This window comes from Homalodisca vitripennis, unplaced genomic scaffold (genome assembly GCF_021130785.1).
Source record: "Homalodisca vitripennis isolate AUS2020 unplaced genomic scaffold, UT_GWSS_2.1 ScUCBcl_669;HRSCAF=3189, whole genome shotgun sequence".
NCBI lineage: Eukaryota > Metazoa > Arthropoda > Insecta > Hemiptera > Cicadellidae > Homalodisca > Homalodisca vitripennis.
In genome coordinates, this window is record NW_025776937.1 from 319,018 (window position 1) to 338,637 (window position 19,620).

The following is a 19,620-nucleotide window of genomic DNA, read 5'->3' on the forward strand; positions in this document are numbered from 1 at the left end:
GTAGAAGCCAAGGTAAATTGAATACTTGTATTACTTCGGGTGGAAATCGGTCTTTAAGGTCCATCACAATGAAGTCAAGGAGAGGATTGAAGACGGCTAGACGGAAGTACTCTTGCGGTGAGTCCGTTGAATAGTTATCTCGGAATCCTTGACGGATACATCTTCTTGGAATTCGAATGACGACATCAAGAATTTTGGTCATGTCTTCGATTTTCTTCCAGATGCCTTTGAAGTGCTCAACATTATTCTCACGGCGCGAAGACAAAACCGACACAAGGTTAGATATTTCTGACGTCGCTACGTCCAAAGTGAGTGAGGACTTCTGTAACAGTTTACTGACAGGCAAGGTGGTCGCGAGAACATCACTAAGACAGAAAACAGCCACAAGGAAAAAGGGGTCTGTCAACGCTGCGCGGAGCTGGACAGCCATACTAGATGAAGACGTATCGGCCCATTCGCTGATTTCATCCAGACACTCGATAACTTTAGGCAAATCCACTGTGTACTGTAGAACACCATCATGGCGCTCAATCCACCTTGTCTCGCAAAGACCTGACAGTTGATGACCCAGCTTAGTTTTCAAAACCGTATTTCTCTTAGGAGAGTCATCAAAAAAAGTCACAGCTCTTCATCGTTCCGATGGCATTTCTAATGCTGATAACTTGATTTGACTTCGAAAGGGACAAGTTTAATTTGTGACTGAAGCAGGGAGTGCGAAGGGCGTTTCTCGCATACTTCTGTATCTCTTGCACCGCACCCTTCAACTCTGAAACCATTACAGAGCAGTTATCTGTTGCAATTCCAATGCATTTGTCAAGGTTCAGTCGTAGCTTCTGCAGCATGCGTATAACGATAAGCCCTATTGCTTCCCCTGTTAACTTTGTTTCAGTTGCAGGTTCTCTTCGTTCTTCTTCCTGTTCATCATCCTGTTCTGCTTCATTCTGTTTTTTCTCTGTTTCTAAAATGTCGTCAAATGTGTCAATGAATCCTACGAAGCTTTCGTGGACCTGCCCTGCACTTGTAACGTATCTGATGACTAGACTCAATTGAGATTTGTGTGATATGTCCGATGTTTCATCGAACATTATTGCAAAATACTCTGCGCTACGTACTTTTTGTAAAATACTTTCAAGAATTTCATCACCAATGCAATTAATAAGGCCATTTTGAGTATTCTTCCCCACGTACGTTGCCCGGGCAGATGAAGTCATCAGATGTCGCTTGAGTCTCTCATCACCTGATTGCGTCATTAACCTAAGTACTTCTCTAAAGTTTCCCTGATTGCATACAGCACTGTTGACATTTTTTCGAAATAGTTCATCTTTTTCAGGGTACAGTTCACCGTCATCTCTATGACCTCGAAAAGCTAAACCCTGCCGCCCAAGAAACATGCAAGCCCTGATGATTGGTTCCAGCCGCTCTCTATTGCTTTTGATTTCATCGACGCGTTGCTGATTTATTCGGCTTGCAACTTGAAGTTCCGGCTTATGGTAAATTAGCATGAATTCTTTGCCAGCCTCAACAGCTTCTTTGTGGTATTTCAAGCTTTCATGGCAATCTAAGTGACCATCCTTACCCACCAGTTTCTTGAAATTAGTAAGTGGTTCACTCACAAGTTTGCCCAACCTCATAGCCTTATTATGACCTGCTTTACCGCTCACTGAAAACAAGGCGCAGTACTTGCAGTACAGACCTCTATCACGATGAGAAAGAACAAGCCAGGAACGATATTTATCTAAGTGCCCTTGGTTCAAATATCTTTTCCTTAAAGTCCCATCTTTATTTTTCATAGAGGTGGAACTGAATGGTAAATCATAATCAGGGGGTGGCCGCCAAGGATTTTCTAATAATTGGTACTTTTTGTGATCAGAAATAGTTTCCCCTTTGCCTATACAATCACCAATATCATTCGCAACCCAATAAGAAGAAGCACTGGAGGTACCAGGAGGTTGACCGATGGGTTGAGTTGGCTCCGGGTCGCTGATAGTTGATGAGGGGGCTGGTGAGGGCGACTGCATTGGCGATGGTGATGGAGTTGGTGACGGGGAAGGCGACGGTGACATCATCGGAGACGAAAATGAAGAGCTGCCCGGGGCCGGCACCGACTCCGTACATGGCCCTGTCACTGAGGTTGAAGCTGGTCTGAAGAAGGAGTCGATTCGGCGCGTCGTTGAGTTGGCAGACTTTAAACGCTTCGCCTGAAATTTAAAAAAACAACAACACTGAAATAAAAAAATATGGCCACAAAATCAGAGTATTTATTTCCAAAGCGCCCGCGCGTGGTAGGACTACGACTTGTCCTTACATACCTTTGATTCATCCCTGCTCTCATCGTCGCCTGCAGGACCTGGATTCCGTTCGATGCCTGCCTCCAACAGCAGCAAGAAGCCCACGAGCCCATTAAAAAACTCCTTCCGCATTTGAGAGTCTGCAGGTAAGATGCACTCTGCGACCAACCCAAACTTGTGGTGCTACAAAAGGAAACAACAAAAAAAGCAACACGTAAATATCTAAAATTTCTATTTCATGCTTGCATGTACCGTTCCTGTTATCGTTATCAGTGCAAAGAAATTAAAGGATGACAGTAATCTTATCTTACCTGGCGCAACGCCTTGAGAATCGCCAAGGGTTCTGTGTCTGATGGGAACCGATAGGGGTAGCATCCCGATGCCGCGCCATACCGCGTTCTCGCCACAGGCACCGCTGGCCTCACCCTTCCAGCGTGGGTGCCCACGGCGGCCCGCCACTGGGTCACGTCGACACCCATAGCGCAGCGCGACACAGCACAGGAAGACGCACAACTTTCTACGATACGATTCAAGCACTGCACTGCCCTTTGCAAACAAGTACCGACTCGCACGACACGAACGCATGAAACAAAACAAAACAACCACCAGCCACCAGTCCAGCGCGAGCGCGAGACAGCAGCGACCGCCCGCCGAGCCGTCGAAGGGCAAGGGCGCGCGGGGAGGGAGGGCGGTGTCAATATCAGAGCCGAGCCGGGCCGGGGCTGGGGCAGGGCAGGGGGAGGGCGGCGTCTTCTTGGAGGCGGGCGCGACGCGACGGCCGCGGCACCAACAGAGAGGTGTCTCGTGTCAAGCCAAGCCAGCTAGCCCCCAAGCGCGCGCGCGCGCTGGCCGCACACCGCGCGACCGCCCGACCGCCACGCGCTTTGGCGCTCTCTGTTCTAGGTCCTAAGTCTCGCGTAAAATGCCTAATTTTTGCCATCCGAGCCTGATTCTCGGGGGGGGCAAAAGCCCCGTGGCCCCCCCCCTGGAGCCGCGCCTGCAACCAAGCACTATCTATTGATGAGTCACTAGTGGGCACGAAAAAGCGTATTGGGCTAAGACAATACATGCCACAAAAACATCACAGGTGGGGGATAAAACTATGGGTATTATGCGATGTTATAACTCCATGGTGTGGCATTTCCATGGTATAAGGGTGCCAAGAATATTGAAGGTACAGAACAGGAACGGGAACTTGGCTTAGTTCAAAAAGTTGTCACTTCTTTACTTCAAATGGGTAATTATCTAAACAAAGGGTTTCATTTGTTCCTAGACAACTTTTTTACTAGTATTTCTTTAGCAAAATATCTATATTGTTACGTTTTTACAAACTAAATAATTCTTATGTGGGTTTACAAATAAGCAACACGATTATTAGTTACAATTAATAATGTTTATTAAAGCTAATTTACAATAAGGACAAATAATTACTTTAATTGAAAGAAATTACTATTTACAATTATTTACTATTAATTACAACTCCAATAATTACAATTACTATTATTAATATTTGCTAAATGACTAAGATGGCTTCTGCTAAAAACTAATATTATTTGCAATCACAAATATAGCTAATTAACAAGTGGCTTTACTGTCTCTTCTGCTTAAGTCCAATTTGCTTACGGTTTCCCCGGTGTCGTATCCTTCCACAGGAGTTGTCCAATACTGCGCTGAATCTTCCGGTCGATCCCACGATGCGACGATTCCCACAGCAGTATCTCCGCAGGGCACTCACTATCACAGGATCCGTGTCACGACACTCAATACACACTTCCTCACTGGTACTCACAACTCCCCCGGCTCCCAGTAGACGGCCTTATATAACCTTCTAGCATTCTTGCTAGAAGGGTCTATACCGGTGGGCTCTGGAAGGTCTAGAAGATTCCGGAGTCAATGGGCAGTGAGTCTTTTACCAGGAAGACTGCTCTAGACTTTCTATTGTCATCAGCCTATTCAGAAGAAAGGACTGGCCCAGCCATTTATGAGGGTGTTGATGGCTCTCGCAGAAGGATTTATGGCGGTCCCTTTACGTCAACAGCCAGGCCGCCACCGCAGCCGCCGCGCGACGGCCAGCTCCGTGACACTGCCCTCTCCTTAAGGCTGATCGTCCCGATCAGTGTTGGAACCATGGTAAGACGCTAGACGATCTAGGTGGACGACGAGCATCTTGCCTCTTGGGTGTCTTTGGATTCGGAGACCACGTCGTTGATTCGTGTCACCACACGATAAGGTCCAATCCAGTCCTGTTGAAGCTTTGGGCACCTTCCCTTCCTCCGCAGGGGACTGTAGAGCCAAACCAAGTTGTTCTCCTGGAATCCAGCTGAGTTGGCTTGTCGGTCGTAGCGAGCCTTCATCTTGTCACTGGCGACCTTCAGGTGCTGGCGAGCAAACTCGTGAGTGTCGTGCAATTGATCAACGAGTTCCGAGGCGAAGTCAGTCGCTGGCCTCTCCTTGTCAGGTGGTAGGCCGAACATGAGATCACTTGGTAGCCGAAGTTCTCTTCCGAAGACCATTCTTGCTGGGGTACACCAGTTGTTTCATGGCTAGAAGATCTGTAGGCCAGCAGAAAAACTGGCACCTTCTTATCCCAATCCCGCTGGCTGGTGGAGACAACTTTCCTGAGATGACCGACGAGAGTCTTGATGTATCTCTCAACCATCCCATCGGATTGCGGGTGAAGCGGGGTTGTCCGTGTCTTATGCACTCCCAGACGCTGAAGAACATCCCTCATCAAGATAGAACCGAAGTTCGTCCCTTGGTCGCTGTGTAGCTCACGGGGTACCCCGTACCGGCAGACGAAGTCGTTCACCAAGCATCCTGCCACAGTAGATGCCTCCTGGTTTGGTATGGCGTATACTTCTGGCCATTTCGTGAAGTAATCCATGGCCACCAGGAGATATTTATTCCCTGCGTCTGTCACGGGAAATGGTCCAGCGATGTCGATGGCGATCCTCTCGAAGGGTGATCCAACGTTGTACTGCCGCATCCTGCCTCGACTTCTTGTTTGAGGCCCTCGGCTTCCAGCACATACATCACATTGGCGGCACCATTTCTCAACATCAGCCCTAAGGTGCAGCCAGTAGAACCGTTGTCGCAACTTTTCCACTGTCTTGTTGACACCAAGATGACCTCCAGACGCTCCGTTATGCAACTCCATAAGGACTTCCCTCCTCTTACTTCTTGGGAGTACGATCTGTTCGATTTTCCTCTTCCCGTTAGGAGCTTCCCAGATCCTTATTAGTACTCCGTTCTTGATCTTCATAGAGTCCCACTGTGCCCAGTAGCTCTTGTATAGGTGATCTCTAGCCGCGATGTCTTCCCAACTAGGTCGAGTTCCAGCTTCCACCTCTCGCAGGAGTGGTCCGAATCTCCGTGTCTCCTAGCTGCTCGTTCCGAAGTTCACTCATTTCCCATCCACTAGCAGGCTCCACGGTGACACAACGTACTTCTGCCGAAGGATTCTTTTCTTCTACCTTGGGAGCAGTGCTTACAGCCTTCTGGACAAGGACGACGTGACAGAGCATCAGCGTTGGAATGTTTCTTCCCTTGTCGGTGTTCAGACGTGAAGTTGTACTCCTGAAGCCGCTGCACCCATCGCGCTGTCTGCCCCTCCAAGTTCTTGAAGTTCAGTAGCCAAGTCAGGGCGGAGTGATCTGTCCTTAAATGGAAAGGTTGTCCATAGAGGTATTTATGAAAGTGTTCTAGGGACTTCACGACTGCTAGCAGTTTCCCCTCCTTGTGACGCAGTAATTCCTTTCGGCCTTAGATAGTGTTCTGCTGAAATAGGCTACCACGGTTTCCTGGCCATCCTGAACTTGCGAGAGTACTCCAACTATGCCCACGTCGCTGGCGTCAGTGTCGACAATGAACTTTTCTCCAAAGCGAGGGAATCCCAAGATCGGAGAGCACTACAGAGAACAGTCTTGAGTATCCCAAATGCTTCACTCGACTCTGAGGTCCACTCAAACTTGCGCTGTTCTTCCGTGAGCTTGGTCAGTGGCTTAGCAATATCGGCATAACCCTTCACGAAGCTGCGGTAATAGGTGCACAGCCCGAGGAAAACTTCTTACCTCATGTTTGTTACGTGGTGTGGGCCATTCCTTTATCGCTCGTATCTTCTCTGGATCCACAGAGACTCCTTCTGACGAGACTACATGTCCGAGATAGTTTACCTTATTTTTAAATAAGTTGCACTTCTTCAGGTTAAGCTTCAAGTTGGCAGAACGAAGCCTTATAAAGATCTTTTCCAGGTTCTGAAGATGGTCTTTAAACGTCTTTCCAATGACTATGATATCATCCAGATACACTAGACAGGTTTCCCAAGTTAGACCTCTAAGCACGTTCTCCATTAATCTCTCTCGAAGGTAGCTGGTGCATTGCATAGTCCAAAAGGCATCACGGTGAACTGCCACAGTCCGTTTCCATTCCCTATGGAAAATGCCGTTTTCTCCTTGTCCTCTGGAGCAATCTCTACTTGCCAGTACCCACTCTTCATGTCCAGGGTCGAGAAGAACTTGCCGCCTCCCAGAGCATCCAGTGTGTCGTCGATCCGCGGTAAAGGGTAACTGTCCTTCTTGGTGACGTTATTGAGTAGTCGGTAGTCCACGCAGAACCTAGAAGTCCCATCCTTCTTCTTCACTAGTACCACCGGCGAATTCCATGGACTGCTGGAAGGCTCGATCACCCCATCTCGCTCCATCTCCTTTGTTATTTGCTCAGCTTCCTCCCTCTTCGCCCAGGGTAGTCTCCTAGGAATTTGGGGATTGGTTGTGCGTCTCCAACATTTATCTTGTGCTGAACTACAGTCGTCCTGCCTCTTGGCCCTGTAGCAGTTTCGAAAACATCCTGGTACTCTGTTATTAACTTAGCTACTTGTTTTAGTTTGTTCCAAGTCCATTCCCTTGCAAGCATCTCTCACAAATTTAGCTATGTCTTCTGGAAGATTCTTGTGGCAGGATGCTGTCTGTCTAACAGATTGCGATACAGAAGAAACTGAGTAACAGGTACCTAAGAGCTTGCCTTGTTTTAAAGTAAGTAACAGGATAGTCGTTTAAGTTCATTATGCAGACTGGAACTTCCCTGGAAGATTGAAAACAGTGTCTCTTCCCTACAAGGACACCTCGGCCAAGCTCCTCTTCGTTTACAGCTGGGTCTAACATTAAGTTCTGTCCTTCCGGTACAGTTCTGTCGACTTCTGCTCTCACGATCTTCTGAGCACGAGATGGCAGTGTGTGGTATCTTTTTAATAACCGCACCGAAGAAGTAAGATTTTTTCTAAGCTGAAGGACGACTTCTTCTCCGCCAACAGTCGTCACCCCTTTCTTGAGGTCTAATTGAAGGCCAAGTTTCATCATTACGTCCATGCCGAGTATAACGTCCTCCTCGATGTTAGCAACGAGAGTGCGATGTTTAAAGCATGTACTCCCGATGCAGAAGGTGGCAACTGTCTCCCCGTGAACACTGGCCAAGTCCCCAGTCGCAGTCCTCAATGTCCAGGTTGTTGGAGTGACTTTATTGGGAGGTGAACAAACATCTCTATTTACTATGGTCATCGTTGCCCCAGTGTCTAGTAGAAGGCTTCTGGGCTTCCCGTTGACTAATCCATCTATGTAGAGGCTGTTAGTCTGTCCTGACAAAGATGCCACAATAATGCTGTCGGCTGGGGCCTCAGTTTTGCTGGGTTGACAATTGCCCCTTCCTGTCAACCCTTTTTAGTTTTCCTGCATCTGCCCCCGAGAGGCTCTATCTGGGCACTTGCTTCGGGGATGGCCCAACTCTCCACAAACTCCAGCAGCGGATTTCCTTCTTCCTGTTCTTCAGCGCATCCAGCACTCTCTGGACTACGTCTTCTATCTTAAAACCTTCTTCCACGCAGACCCCTCGAAGACGTGCATGTCCTTGCACAGACTGTTTTACTGCTTCAAATTCTAGTGCTTGTGTTAGCGCCTCGTGTAATGTCTTAGGACGAGCCAACTTTACAGCCTGCTGTGTTTCAGCGTCTCGAAGGCCGTCGAGGAATTTGTCGATGGATAAGTTCTCGCAGACAGCCCTCATCACAAAGTAGAGTAAGCACCTCTTACAAGTCGTGCGATATCAGCTTCAAATTCCTGCAGTGATTCATTGGACTTCTGGTGGCGACTCCTGAGTTGAGACCTGTAGACCAGTTCCATGTGCTTATGTCCGAACCGCATCTCCAGTCGTTCTAACCAGTTCTCCGTAGTTTTGGCGCTCCGCAGGTGGCACGGTCTGCAGGACCTTTAGCGCGTCTCACGCAGCGAAAGGCAGAGCATGGACGCTTTTGTTGATGACGGCCAACGGTGGACGGCGGCAGCAGTCTCGAACAGTGTCCGAAAATCCTCCCAGGTCATCTTACCGTCGAAGGTTGGCACCCCTGCATTTACTCATTGGTGGACATGAATTAAGCTGAGGTTCCGTAATTAATTCTGGTTTTTTCCATCTTCTGGGCTAACAATGGATTCTGTGCAGGTTTCTGAGCCCTTGTTTCTCTGAGCTATTTCCTCTTAAGATCCTAATTCTATCACCAAATTCTTTTGAATAATCATTTAACTTGTCTTCTAATTCTTTGGAGCAACCATTTATACCTGCTTCTAGTTGCTTTTTAAATTCCTCTTCAACTCTACAAATTTTTAAATTAAACTCTGTAGCTAATTCATCTTTCATACTTTTCAAGTCATTTTGAAGTGTTTCACAATTACTATTTAATTTTTCTTCCAATGTTTTATTTTACTATTACTATTTAATTTTTCTTCCAATGTTTTACTATTACTATTTAATTTTTCTTCCAATGTTTTAGTTAAGTTAGATTGTAACATTTTGGTAAGCTTACTTGCTTCAGTTTCAAAAATTAATATTTCGGGATTCTTCACCTGCTTCTATCATCGCCTGTTTAAGTCTATTAGCTAAAAACTGTTTTTGTCCCAGAAGTATCTAAGTCCCTTTCTTCTAACTCCCGTTTTAAATCAGCCACTTTCAATCTGCTAACTTAAAACCCACTAGAAGCCATCGTTTTATTATATTATTACTTTAAAATAATATTAATACAATAAATAAATAATAAATAATATCTAAAGTGTTGCTTTAACAAATCAATCCCACTTCTGACACCAATGTTACGTTTTTACAAACTTAATAATTCTTATGTGGGTTTACAAATAAGCAACACGATTATTAGTTACAATTAATAATGTTTATTAAAGCTAATTTACAATAAGGACAAATAATTACTTTAATTGAAAGAAAATTACTATTTACAATTATTACTATTAATTACAACTCCAATAATTACAATTACTATTATTAATATTTGCTAAATGACTAAGATGGCTTCTGCTAAACTAATATTATTTGCAATCACAAATATAGCTAATTAACAAGTGGCTTTACTGTCTCTTCTGCTTAAGTCCAATTTGCTTACGGTTTCCCCGGTGTCGTATCCTTCCACAGGAGTTGTCCAATACTGCGCTGAATCTTTCCGGTCGATCCCACGATGCGACGATTCCCACAGCAGTATCTCCGCAGGCACTCACTATCACAGGATCCGTGTCACGACACTCAATACACACTTCCTCACTGGTACTCACAACTCCCCCCGGCTCCCCAGTAGACGGCCTTATATAACCTTCTTAGCATTCTTGCTAGAAGGGTCTATACCGGTGGGCTCTGGAAGGTCTAGAAGATTCCGGAGTCAATGGGCAGTGAGTCTTTTACCAGGAAGACTGCTCTAGACTTTCTATTGTCATCAGCCTATTCAGAAGAAAGGACTGGCCCAGCCATTTATGAGGGTGTGTTGATGGCTCTCGCAGAAGGATTTATGGCGGTCCCTTACGTCAACAGCCAGGCCGCCACCGCAGCCGCCGCGCGACGGCCAGCTCCGTGACAATATGAAAAAACTAACCTGGTTGACAGGAACTATTCGTCTAAACAGGAAAGGAATCCCCAAACAATTAAAAGGGAAATACAAAGTTGGTCAAAAGGTTTATGTTAGGAAGGGACTGATATTACAAATAATGGCTTAGAGGAAGAAAAAAACCAACAAATCACATTTTATTGTTATGTCAACCAACTGTGAAGCAAAAACTGTTAGATATACAGTTAACAGAAACAGGAGACTGATTACCAAAACTAAGCCGATGATCATACATCAATATAACATAGGGATGGGTGGAATTGACGGCACCAACCAAATGTCATAGTATCCCTTAACTGCCTTGATGAAGTTCACTTACGTAACTGCCTTGCTGGGGTCAATAGTGACCCCAAATTGTTTTGGTTATATATAATCACACACATGTCATAAAGTAAAATAAACTATTTATTACCACTGCGACCAACTAGTTTAATTGTACATTATTAGGGCATTATAAAATTAACAATATTTTTTACCTATTTTATTTATGACATTGAAATATTCAGATTTTTCTGTCATATAATATTTAAACATTTTGTTTAAGTAGTAAAGTTTTTAATTTTACTGAAAGTCTCTTGTTTTTATCTTCCTCTAGGATGGTATCAATCACCTGTAAAAACAAAAGTTTGCTATAAAAAACTATTTGGTGAAATTTTACCTGCAAAGTTACCTAATATTGTTTTAGTGGAAACATTAACTAAAGAATATAACTTACCCTTTTAAGTCCTGCAGCCATCGTATACAATTATCTGCTTACAGACCCCTTTTAGACAGTTGCTGCATTGTGTGGGATGCTTTTGATCCTTAGATCTTGGGCACAGGTAGCAGCGATGACGTTTAGATGCACGCCGTTCTGCAACTTCGGTTTCTCTTGGCAGTGTGGTTTCACCTCCTGGCATCACCTTTCTCATGGTGGCTCTTAGTTCTCTGGGAAGATTAATTTCCTGAGAACGTCTCACTAAATGCGGGTTTATTAGGTAACTTCCTAGCGAGAGTAAAAACAGCCGACGCTGTGAAATCGAGTCATATCCAGAAGATTGAAGGAGAACTCTAGCATTGACACCAGCAATATCCATTACTGCGTACCATACGGCAACAGGCCATCTCTGAGTGCGGCGACTTACTAAGAACTGGGCACACTTTTGATCCAGCGAATCAACTCCTACCTTGGTTGTATTATAGAAGTCGATTACCTCAGGGAGTTTGTCATCACGGTTTATCAAGATATGATTTCTCATGGTGCATTGTGGAAATCATGACTACGGATCTGTTGTACTTTGGTGTATAAGAAACTAAGGTTTTGTTAGAGTTAAAAGCAAACTGAGAAGATAATTCTCTTGTTCTTATTGGGTGGAAATGATTCCGGAATTTCCAGTTTGTTTTTTTTTAGTGTTCCAACATATGTGAGGCCGTTTTGAGCAAGTTCGTTCACAAGTTTTATTGAAGAAAAATAGTTATCACCTGTGACATTACGATTTGATTGAACTATCGGCTCTACTAAAGATAGAACAGTCTGTGTGGGTTTTAAAAGCTTTTTTGGATTGGGCACTGTCATTGCACAATAAACATGACCGTTGACAAAATAAGATGTTCTAGCATCAGCCAAAAGGAGTATTTTTATACCGTACTTTGCCGGTTTACTCTTCATATAAACTTTGTGGCGGAAGCTGCCTCTGAATGCAACTAGCATTTCATCCACCGTAGCATATTGTCCACAGCAATAGTTTGATTTTGAGTTCGAAACGAACATGTTAAAGACATCTGATACAGCCGCTAGTGGATCACTTGCCTTCCTGGCATCTCTTGATGATACGTCATCAAACCTCAAAGCATAAAGCAAAAATATAAATCTATTTTTGGACATGGTTGATCTAAAAATATATCTACCTGTACCATTAGTGGCGCCGATACATCTTCATGATTGGATTTAAATACTCCAGCCAGGTACAAAAGTCCCAAAAAAGCATCTAATTCAACCTTGACTGAGTCATGTATCCACTTTTTAAACTTTCACTAGAATAATTAGCTGCAAGCTCAGTTATTGTTTCATTAGTATGCTCAAGAACCTTTTCCAAAATGTTATCGTCAATAATTAGACGCCATGATTGCAAGGGCTGTTCAGGCTTATTGGCCCTAGCATTACCTCTTATTCCTGGTAATCTACTAATAATATTGTGGGCCCGTACGTGACTGGATGGGGGAGGATCAAGACTCCATTTATAAGGACAAATTTTCTTTCTCACCATCATTTTATTTTTCGTCCCAGAATACATCGAACTGCAATACGATTACATGGATTATTGTCTTGTGCTGTCTGCGGCTCATATTCTATTCCATTATCTTGTGGATCGTTGGAAGATGCTTGAGGAGAACGCTGATCACGTTGTGAAGATCCACATTGAATAGGCGCTTGTCTACACTGAACACTGATTAGGAGAGAATCCTGGAGACGTCTAGACAAACATGCAAAACGCTTTGAAGGAGATTTCAGGAGAATAATCTGGATCGATATCGGAATCATCATCCCGAAAAGTTCAAAGCTTTCTTGATACAGGTAACTAGCTTTGTTTTTGCAGAACCTGTTAGTTTTTTCTCGAAGATTAGGCTTAGGTTAACTAATTTCAGCACTCGTTGATGGGAGAATGTCAAAAAGATCTTCAAATTCAATATAAGACGATTCAGGTTGATCTAAATTCACACTCATTATCAATGCAAAAATCATTGTTATCGATTTCTGAACGAGTGTCATGGTCACTTTCCACAGCAGGTCCATCAGAAGTTTCGGAACAGACTTCTATGTCCGAAATATCATCCTGAACACGATCAATTTCACTGTCTCTTAGTTCGGTCATGATAATATGTATAAAACAATCCACACACTTCAAAAAACTGTCAAAAACACGTAAATAAACAAAATTACAATTAATTTAGACTTATACAAATTTTACACGCAAAAAAGGCTACACAACTGCCTTGGTGTGGTCAAACTTGACCCCAGGCGACAATCTACCGTATACTGGAATAGCGCAGGAAGTAACAAAGAGCAGAACTCAGCGCGTCTCGAAGGTCACTGACATTACACAGACTAACGTCAAGCCATGACTGCTCCCTAGCGGTTAAAATATAAACTAAAAACATGTGGGGTTAGTATAGACCCCAACAAGGCAGTTAACACGGTCACTGCGGCAAACGCCATTTGGCGTTTTGTGATGCTATGGCGAATGCAGCGAACGCCATTTGGCGTTTTGGGCGGGATGTTACTTCCCGACCGGTTTCAGCGTTATCTCTTGATTAGCCGGAATAACTAACCTTGATTAGCATTGAGTACTGGATCAGAGGCATACAGTAGTGGAGTAAGTTACAGGCCAAATGATGAAAGTGATTCCGAGTCTGAAATTGAAGCAGATACTGCAAGTGGCGGACCAGACGCGTCAACCGTGAGTAGCCACTCAAATCCCGACGATTCTCACCAACCAAGCACCAGTCAAATTAGACACAAATCTTTCTCAAATACCACTAGTTTGGGATGATAACCCAATAATGAAAACTTTTTTATTTAATCAACCAACTGGACTACGTGTTCCTACACCAGAAAATAATAGCCCTATTGATTATTTTAACCTTCTTGTTGACGAACCCTTTCTCAAAGCATTATCAATGAAACCAACGCAAATGCAGAGGAAGTGTTTTTGTCTTCTGGCACTCATGAGAATTCCCGAATAAGTTAGTGGAAAGATATAACATTAGCTGAGTTCAAAAACTTTTTAGGGCTTTTCTTTCATATGGAAATAATAAAAATGCCAACCATTCAACACTATTGGAAGACAAATAAATTATTCAAAACTTCTGAATTGTTTTTCTGAATTTATGTCTCGAGATAGGTTCCTTGTAATTTTGAGGTGCTCACATTTTGTCAAAAGTGACCCAGATTCTGAAGACCGCTTACATAAGATACGGCCTTCAGTTTTTGAACTCAGCTAATGTTATATCTTTCCACTAACTTATTCGGGAATTCTAATGAGTGCTAGAAGACAAAAACACTTCCTCTGCATTTGCGTTGGTTTCATTGATAATGCTTTGAGAAAGGGTTCGTGGAAATAATAAAAATGCCAACCATTCAACACTATTGGAAGACAAATAAATTATTCAAAACTTGTTTTTCTGAATTTATGTCTCGAGATAGGTTCCTTGTAATTTTGAGGTGCTCACATTTTGTCAAAAGTGACCCAGATTCTGAAGACCGCTTACATAAGATACGGCCAGTTGTTGAGTATTTTAATAGTAAGATGAACTGTATCTACTCGCCAGGCAAATAACTGTTCCTAGATGAATCCATGGTTTTGTTGAGAGGTCGCCTCGTATTTAGGCAATATATCTAACAAAAGAAACAGTTTGAAATTTTGCATTTATGCCGGAGCTTTAGATGCTTTGTCAGGAGTAGGTCACACAGAAAAATTAGTGATGTATCTGTTATCCGAAAGGCTAGGTAAAGGTCATGCTGTATATGAGGCTACTAGAATCAAACAAAGGTATCTCCAATCCTGAAAATTTTTCAGTAGAGGAAAAAACTGTTGCTTTCAAAGTAAATCTTGTAAGTCTTTGAAATTTTGCTTAAAAATAGTAGCTTAAAAAAATAATAAAACAATTTGTATATATTTTCACAAGTTTATATTTATTGGTTATTTAAATAAACAACCCTAAATACTGGACATACCCTTTTTTGTTTCCAAACATTGGATATAACCTTTTTACTTACCAAGGCAACTGGGATATACACTTTTAGCTACCAACTTCTGTATTTTGCATTGCCTAGTTTGTATTATTAGGCTAAAAAGCTGTTATTCAATAGATATTAATATTAAAAATAATTTTGAAAAAATATTGAATTACTTGTTGTTTTTAATTTATAAATAGTTAAAGTTAATATAAGCACTACCTCCCATAAAATGGAAATAAAATGAAAATACAGGTTATTTTTAATCATACTTTTATTTTTAGTTTAGTTTTCAAATTGCCTACAAGCTAACAAAATTAAAAATTAATATTATTTCTAGTAAGTATTCAAAAACATTTATATTTAATCTACATATTATTAAACTCTTTATTTTTAAACTCGTTGTAGTACACCAACTCAGGAATTTGGGACCAGGTTTCACCATAATGGGTTTTAAGGAGTTTTTCTACATTTTTCAACTTAGCTGCTTTAATTTTATACAATTCGGTGGAACTAGACAGGGTGAAATACTGTCAGCTAGTTCTCCTTTTCTAAACACTGATTTAAACTGACCCAAGTCGCTTTGATAAAACAGCTCTCCTTTAATCAATACGTTGTTAGCATTTTTAACAGACCTTTTTAAAACAAACCTCTTAGTTTGTGAAAATTTGAAATGCCAATCTTTTGTGTCTCTGAACTCTGCTTCCGCTTTCCAATTGAACACCTCACATTCATTCCCAACTTCGACAACTCTTGCATATTTTGTAATAGTTTTTTTATATTTGCTTGGGTTGGAAATTACTTCATGTTTACGAAGGTCTTTTTCAATGTTCCTGACTAACCATTTGCAGCACATGGCTGTTGTATCATACGGTTTTTGTTCTGGCCTCCACAGCCATCTGCCATGAGGCGCAGTATCTTTGTATCTAGAGAAACATTGTTTTTTAAACAATGATAAACACAACTAGCAATTTCGTTTGAGCCTTTAGCATGTGTATTTTCTGTCCAGCAATAGCTACTAAAGTTATCTGGTGTCAGAGAGCTTTGTGAGTTGCCTTTAACTATGACCAAGTTATATAAATACAGCTGCCTTGTATAATAAGCATCTTGATATTGTACTTTGGGAAGACACAGGGTTTTTTGGTAGTCAAAAGTTATTGTTGTAACATGTGGGTTAGAATCTTTAAGTATATTGTAAAAGGCTTTAGCCCCTAAGTTTGTGTACTCTTTTTTCAATGACTAGCTTTGCCCTTTTTTCTTCATCGTTCTCACTTTTTATTCTTTCTCCAAGTTCAATGCAAGTGGAGCACATGTCTGTCCTTGGATGTCCGAATCCTAGGTTAAACTTTCTGTTAAATATATAGCGACAATAGGACTGCTTTACTTTTACATGTTCATCAGCTTGACTATCGTACATTCTAAACAGTCTGTTAATAGATAAATCAGAAGAAAGATAATTCCTTATAGATTTCCCACGACAGTAATGGGATTCAATGCACTGGAGTTTACTGATGAAATTTTTAACAGAATCCTTTCTTTCAGCGTATTTTTGTGACTTTATCTCCGCCTCTTTTGTCTTTGCTCACAGACCCTGATTTGAGAAATGATTTATTTATATTGTTAACTCTTATAAAGTATTTTCTCCTATTAATTATCCACAAGTTTGTAAATTCAACTATTTTTTCCAACGTACTATCTAGAAAATAAAGCTGCCATGTTTCAAAATGATTCGAAACCTGCTTTGCGTCACTTAATGGTCTCGGAAAATGAATAACAATGTTATGGGTTCGGGTTCGTCCACGATAATGTCTTATGCATGTTTCATTTTGTTTCGTTATCTTTTCCAGTAAACTGTGTCATTGGAACTTCATTGGGCACAGGATGGTCAGTTCCAAGAGCGTGGTTCGTCCAAATCACTAGCAGACTCCTCACTTCCACTTTCATGTTCACTCGCTTCGACAGCTTCTTCTTCATCATCATCGTCTTAAGAAAAATAATCCACACGCTCGTCAATTTGGTCGTTGTCGATCTCGTCAAATAGTCTTTTCCTCACTCGTTCTTGCCCTCTTTCAAGCTGAGCGTTCCTTCCTGCTTCTTTTTCAACACTTTCAAGCATATTAGCTAGCCTATCTACCTCTTTTTGGTTCATTATTTACAAAATTCAACTGAAATTGTAAAAATCATTTCGACGCCAGTGGTCGCGCGCGGTGGAAAGCACCGCGATAAAGTTACACAGTTAGTCGCATCGTGGTAAAAGCACCGCGAGGTCACTGAATGAAGCAGCTCTCACCACGGATTAGGAGCAACTAACATAAAGGCTGGTGGCGAGGGATGAGGGCAAGTTAGTGGGGGTAGAGTAGCAGGAGCGCCAAGCCAATCTGACAGGCAGGCTAGCCACACACACAAAAATAATTTCCCCGCGGTGCTTTCGACCACGCGCGCGACTTCCCGAGGGTTAAGAGCAGCTGCTGTGACATCTGTGGGTAAAAACCTACGGTCAGCCCTAAACGTACCTGTGCAATAGGTTGACTCTCTCAATAATTCTGCAGCAAGTGGAACACTATTATAGTAGTTGTCCATGTAAAGCGCATGACCAACACCCAATCGCTGACGGACTCATGAGGTGCATAACAACTTTTCTGGAGTGGCCGACACCACCTAGCTCACCTCCTTTTCCAGAGTAGATAGCAAACTTTATACAAAGACCTTCTCGCTCACACAACGAGTACAACTTGACTCCATATTTGTGTCTTTTATTTTTTGATATATAGGCGGAAAAGTAGACGTCCCCGCCACAACATAATATTCTCTTCTAGGGAAAGTTGTTTGCCAGGATAATAGATTGAACTCATTGTGTTGTTAAAACTGCTAATCAATAGATTCACCTTATCCAGCCTATTCTCATCCCGTTCATCAACATTTTGTTGTGTATTTTTTGAGAAGTGGAGGCACCTCAAAATCAAAAGCCACTTGTCCCGGCTCATTATTTGTTCTCTGATAAACACAAAATTGAAAAACGTGTTTTTACTCAAATAATCATTGAACCTGTTGGTCCGAACTGTCCCCATATGCAACGATATGCCTATGAATGTTCTCAATTCTGTGATTGTTAAATCAGTCCATTTGGTAATACGTGACTTGGGAGTAAGATGGAAGTACAACCACATCCCAAACATATGCATTGGTATAACGGCAAATAATTTCCAATAAGACCACATCAAACATTACAGAAAACCAATCATATGGATCATTGTTCCCTGGGACTGGTGATAGCATTTTATTTTCTTTGATAAGAGCAATTCTCTCATACCTATTGTAGTGTTACTCCAGTCTTAATTATAATTATAAACTACATCCTCATCATCACTATCAAGTTCCTCCCTGTCATCTGGTAGGGGATACTGATGCGCTTGCGCAGCGTCAAGGTCACTGTCGCTCGAGTCTGTGTCAGAGTCACTGTCAGTCACGGGCATTGGATTTAAACATGAAGGTTCACACAATTAACACTAAAAAACAATAATAACAACACTACATTACACTACAAATACTCAAACACAGGTACACGGTACGGTAATGACGATCAATCTCCACCAAGCCAACAAAAGCTAACCAAGATCGTTCACAACAAGCCGCAAAATAATAATCGGCCACACCGCTGTGCTGTCGATCTCAGACTGGCATAGCAACGGAATAAACCGAGCGGAACCGAAGGGTCCCGAACGGCACCACGTGTACGGCCAGCGCGGAACCTAAAGGTGAAGATGAACTACAGCGCGGTACTACTCTCCGCCACGCTGGAACCTACTATAGACTCCAGAAGAGAATCATGGACTATGTGGAATGGCCTGTCCCGAGGATAAGACTCATTGACTTATGGATCTGTGAAACCGGTCTACCAAGGTGTAGAGCCAACTATGGACTGTAGCTCCCCAGGGCCTAACAGCCTAGTGTTTGTGATTCAGCGACCTGGCGACAGCGTTCTCTACGATGGAGGTTCCAGGTCCCTAATGCCCCCTCTACCCTGTGATGCTGGAGACGAAATTAACCCTGGCTAGGAGATCTACGTGGGAGTGTGTGACGATGGGCACCCCCTCCCATCGTCGGGGCCACGAAAGGAGTGATGGAGTGCGGAAAACGAGTGGACAGCAGCGGCAGTGTGGTGCGAGGTGCGAAGGTAGACGACAGCGAGAGCCACACCAGGGGTCCCATGTGAGCCGCCTTCCCCGGTCGGGTCATTAGGTCGGGCTCGCGCTTTCAGTACGTCACAAATATGTCGGTTAGGGTTGATCTGCGAGTTAGATAGGAGTGTTGTCGCGTCTGGAACAAGTGAGCGGCTATATTTGTATTAAACGTCGGTTATACAGCAGTTGAAGTGTTTGTTCCTTCCACAACACCCCCCCCTTCGGTCATCACCCGCCGTGTTGAGGTAGACCTCAGCACACCAGCCAAGTGAGTCAAACTTTCACCCCCCTGTGGCGGTCTACGTCACAGTTTATAAATAATGCAATATTCCATGAAATTAAAAAGATTTTTTTAATTTGAATAGTGTCTAAATAACAAAGTAAAATCATTTACCCAAAAATCATATATCCACCTGAGTCCTAAGTACCTTGTCTGAGGTACTATTTTTGTACTTATTGAATCCTGAGAATATTTGTCACGAGTTGGAGGTAAGACCTAAATGCCTTGTA

At 42.8% G+C, this 19,620-nt stretch overlaps 1 protein-coding gene across 1 annotated transcript; it reads right to left on the bottom strand.

The window, feature by feature from the left end:
- Window positions 1-608: 608 nt before the first annotated feature.
- LOC124371012 lies at window positions 609-2,767 on the bottom strand. Its single transcript, XM_046829322.1, has 3 exons — window positions 2,600-2,767; window positions 2,310-2,471; window positions 609-2,198 (listed from the first exon to the last, which is right to left on the bottom strand). Exons 1-3 carry the CDS (start codon window positions 2,765-2,767, stop codon window positions 609-611), a joined length of 1,920 nt encoding a protein of 639 aa, XP_046685278.1.
- Between the last annotated feature and the right edge of the window lie 16,853 nt (window positions 2,768-19,620).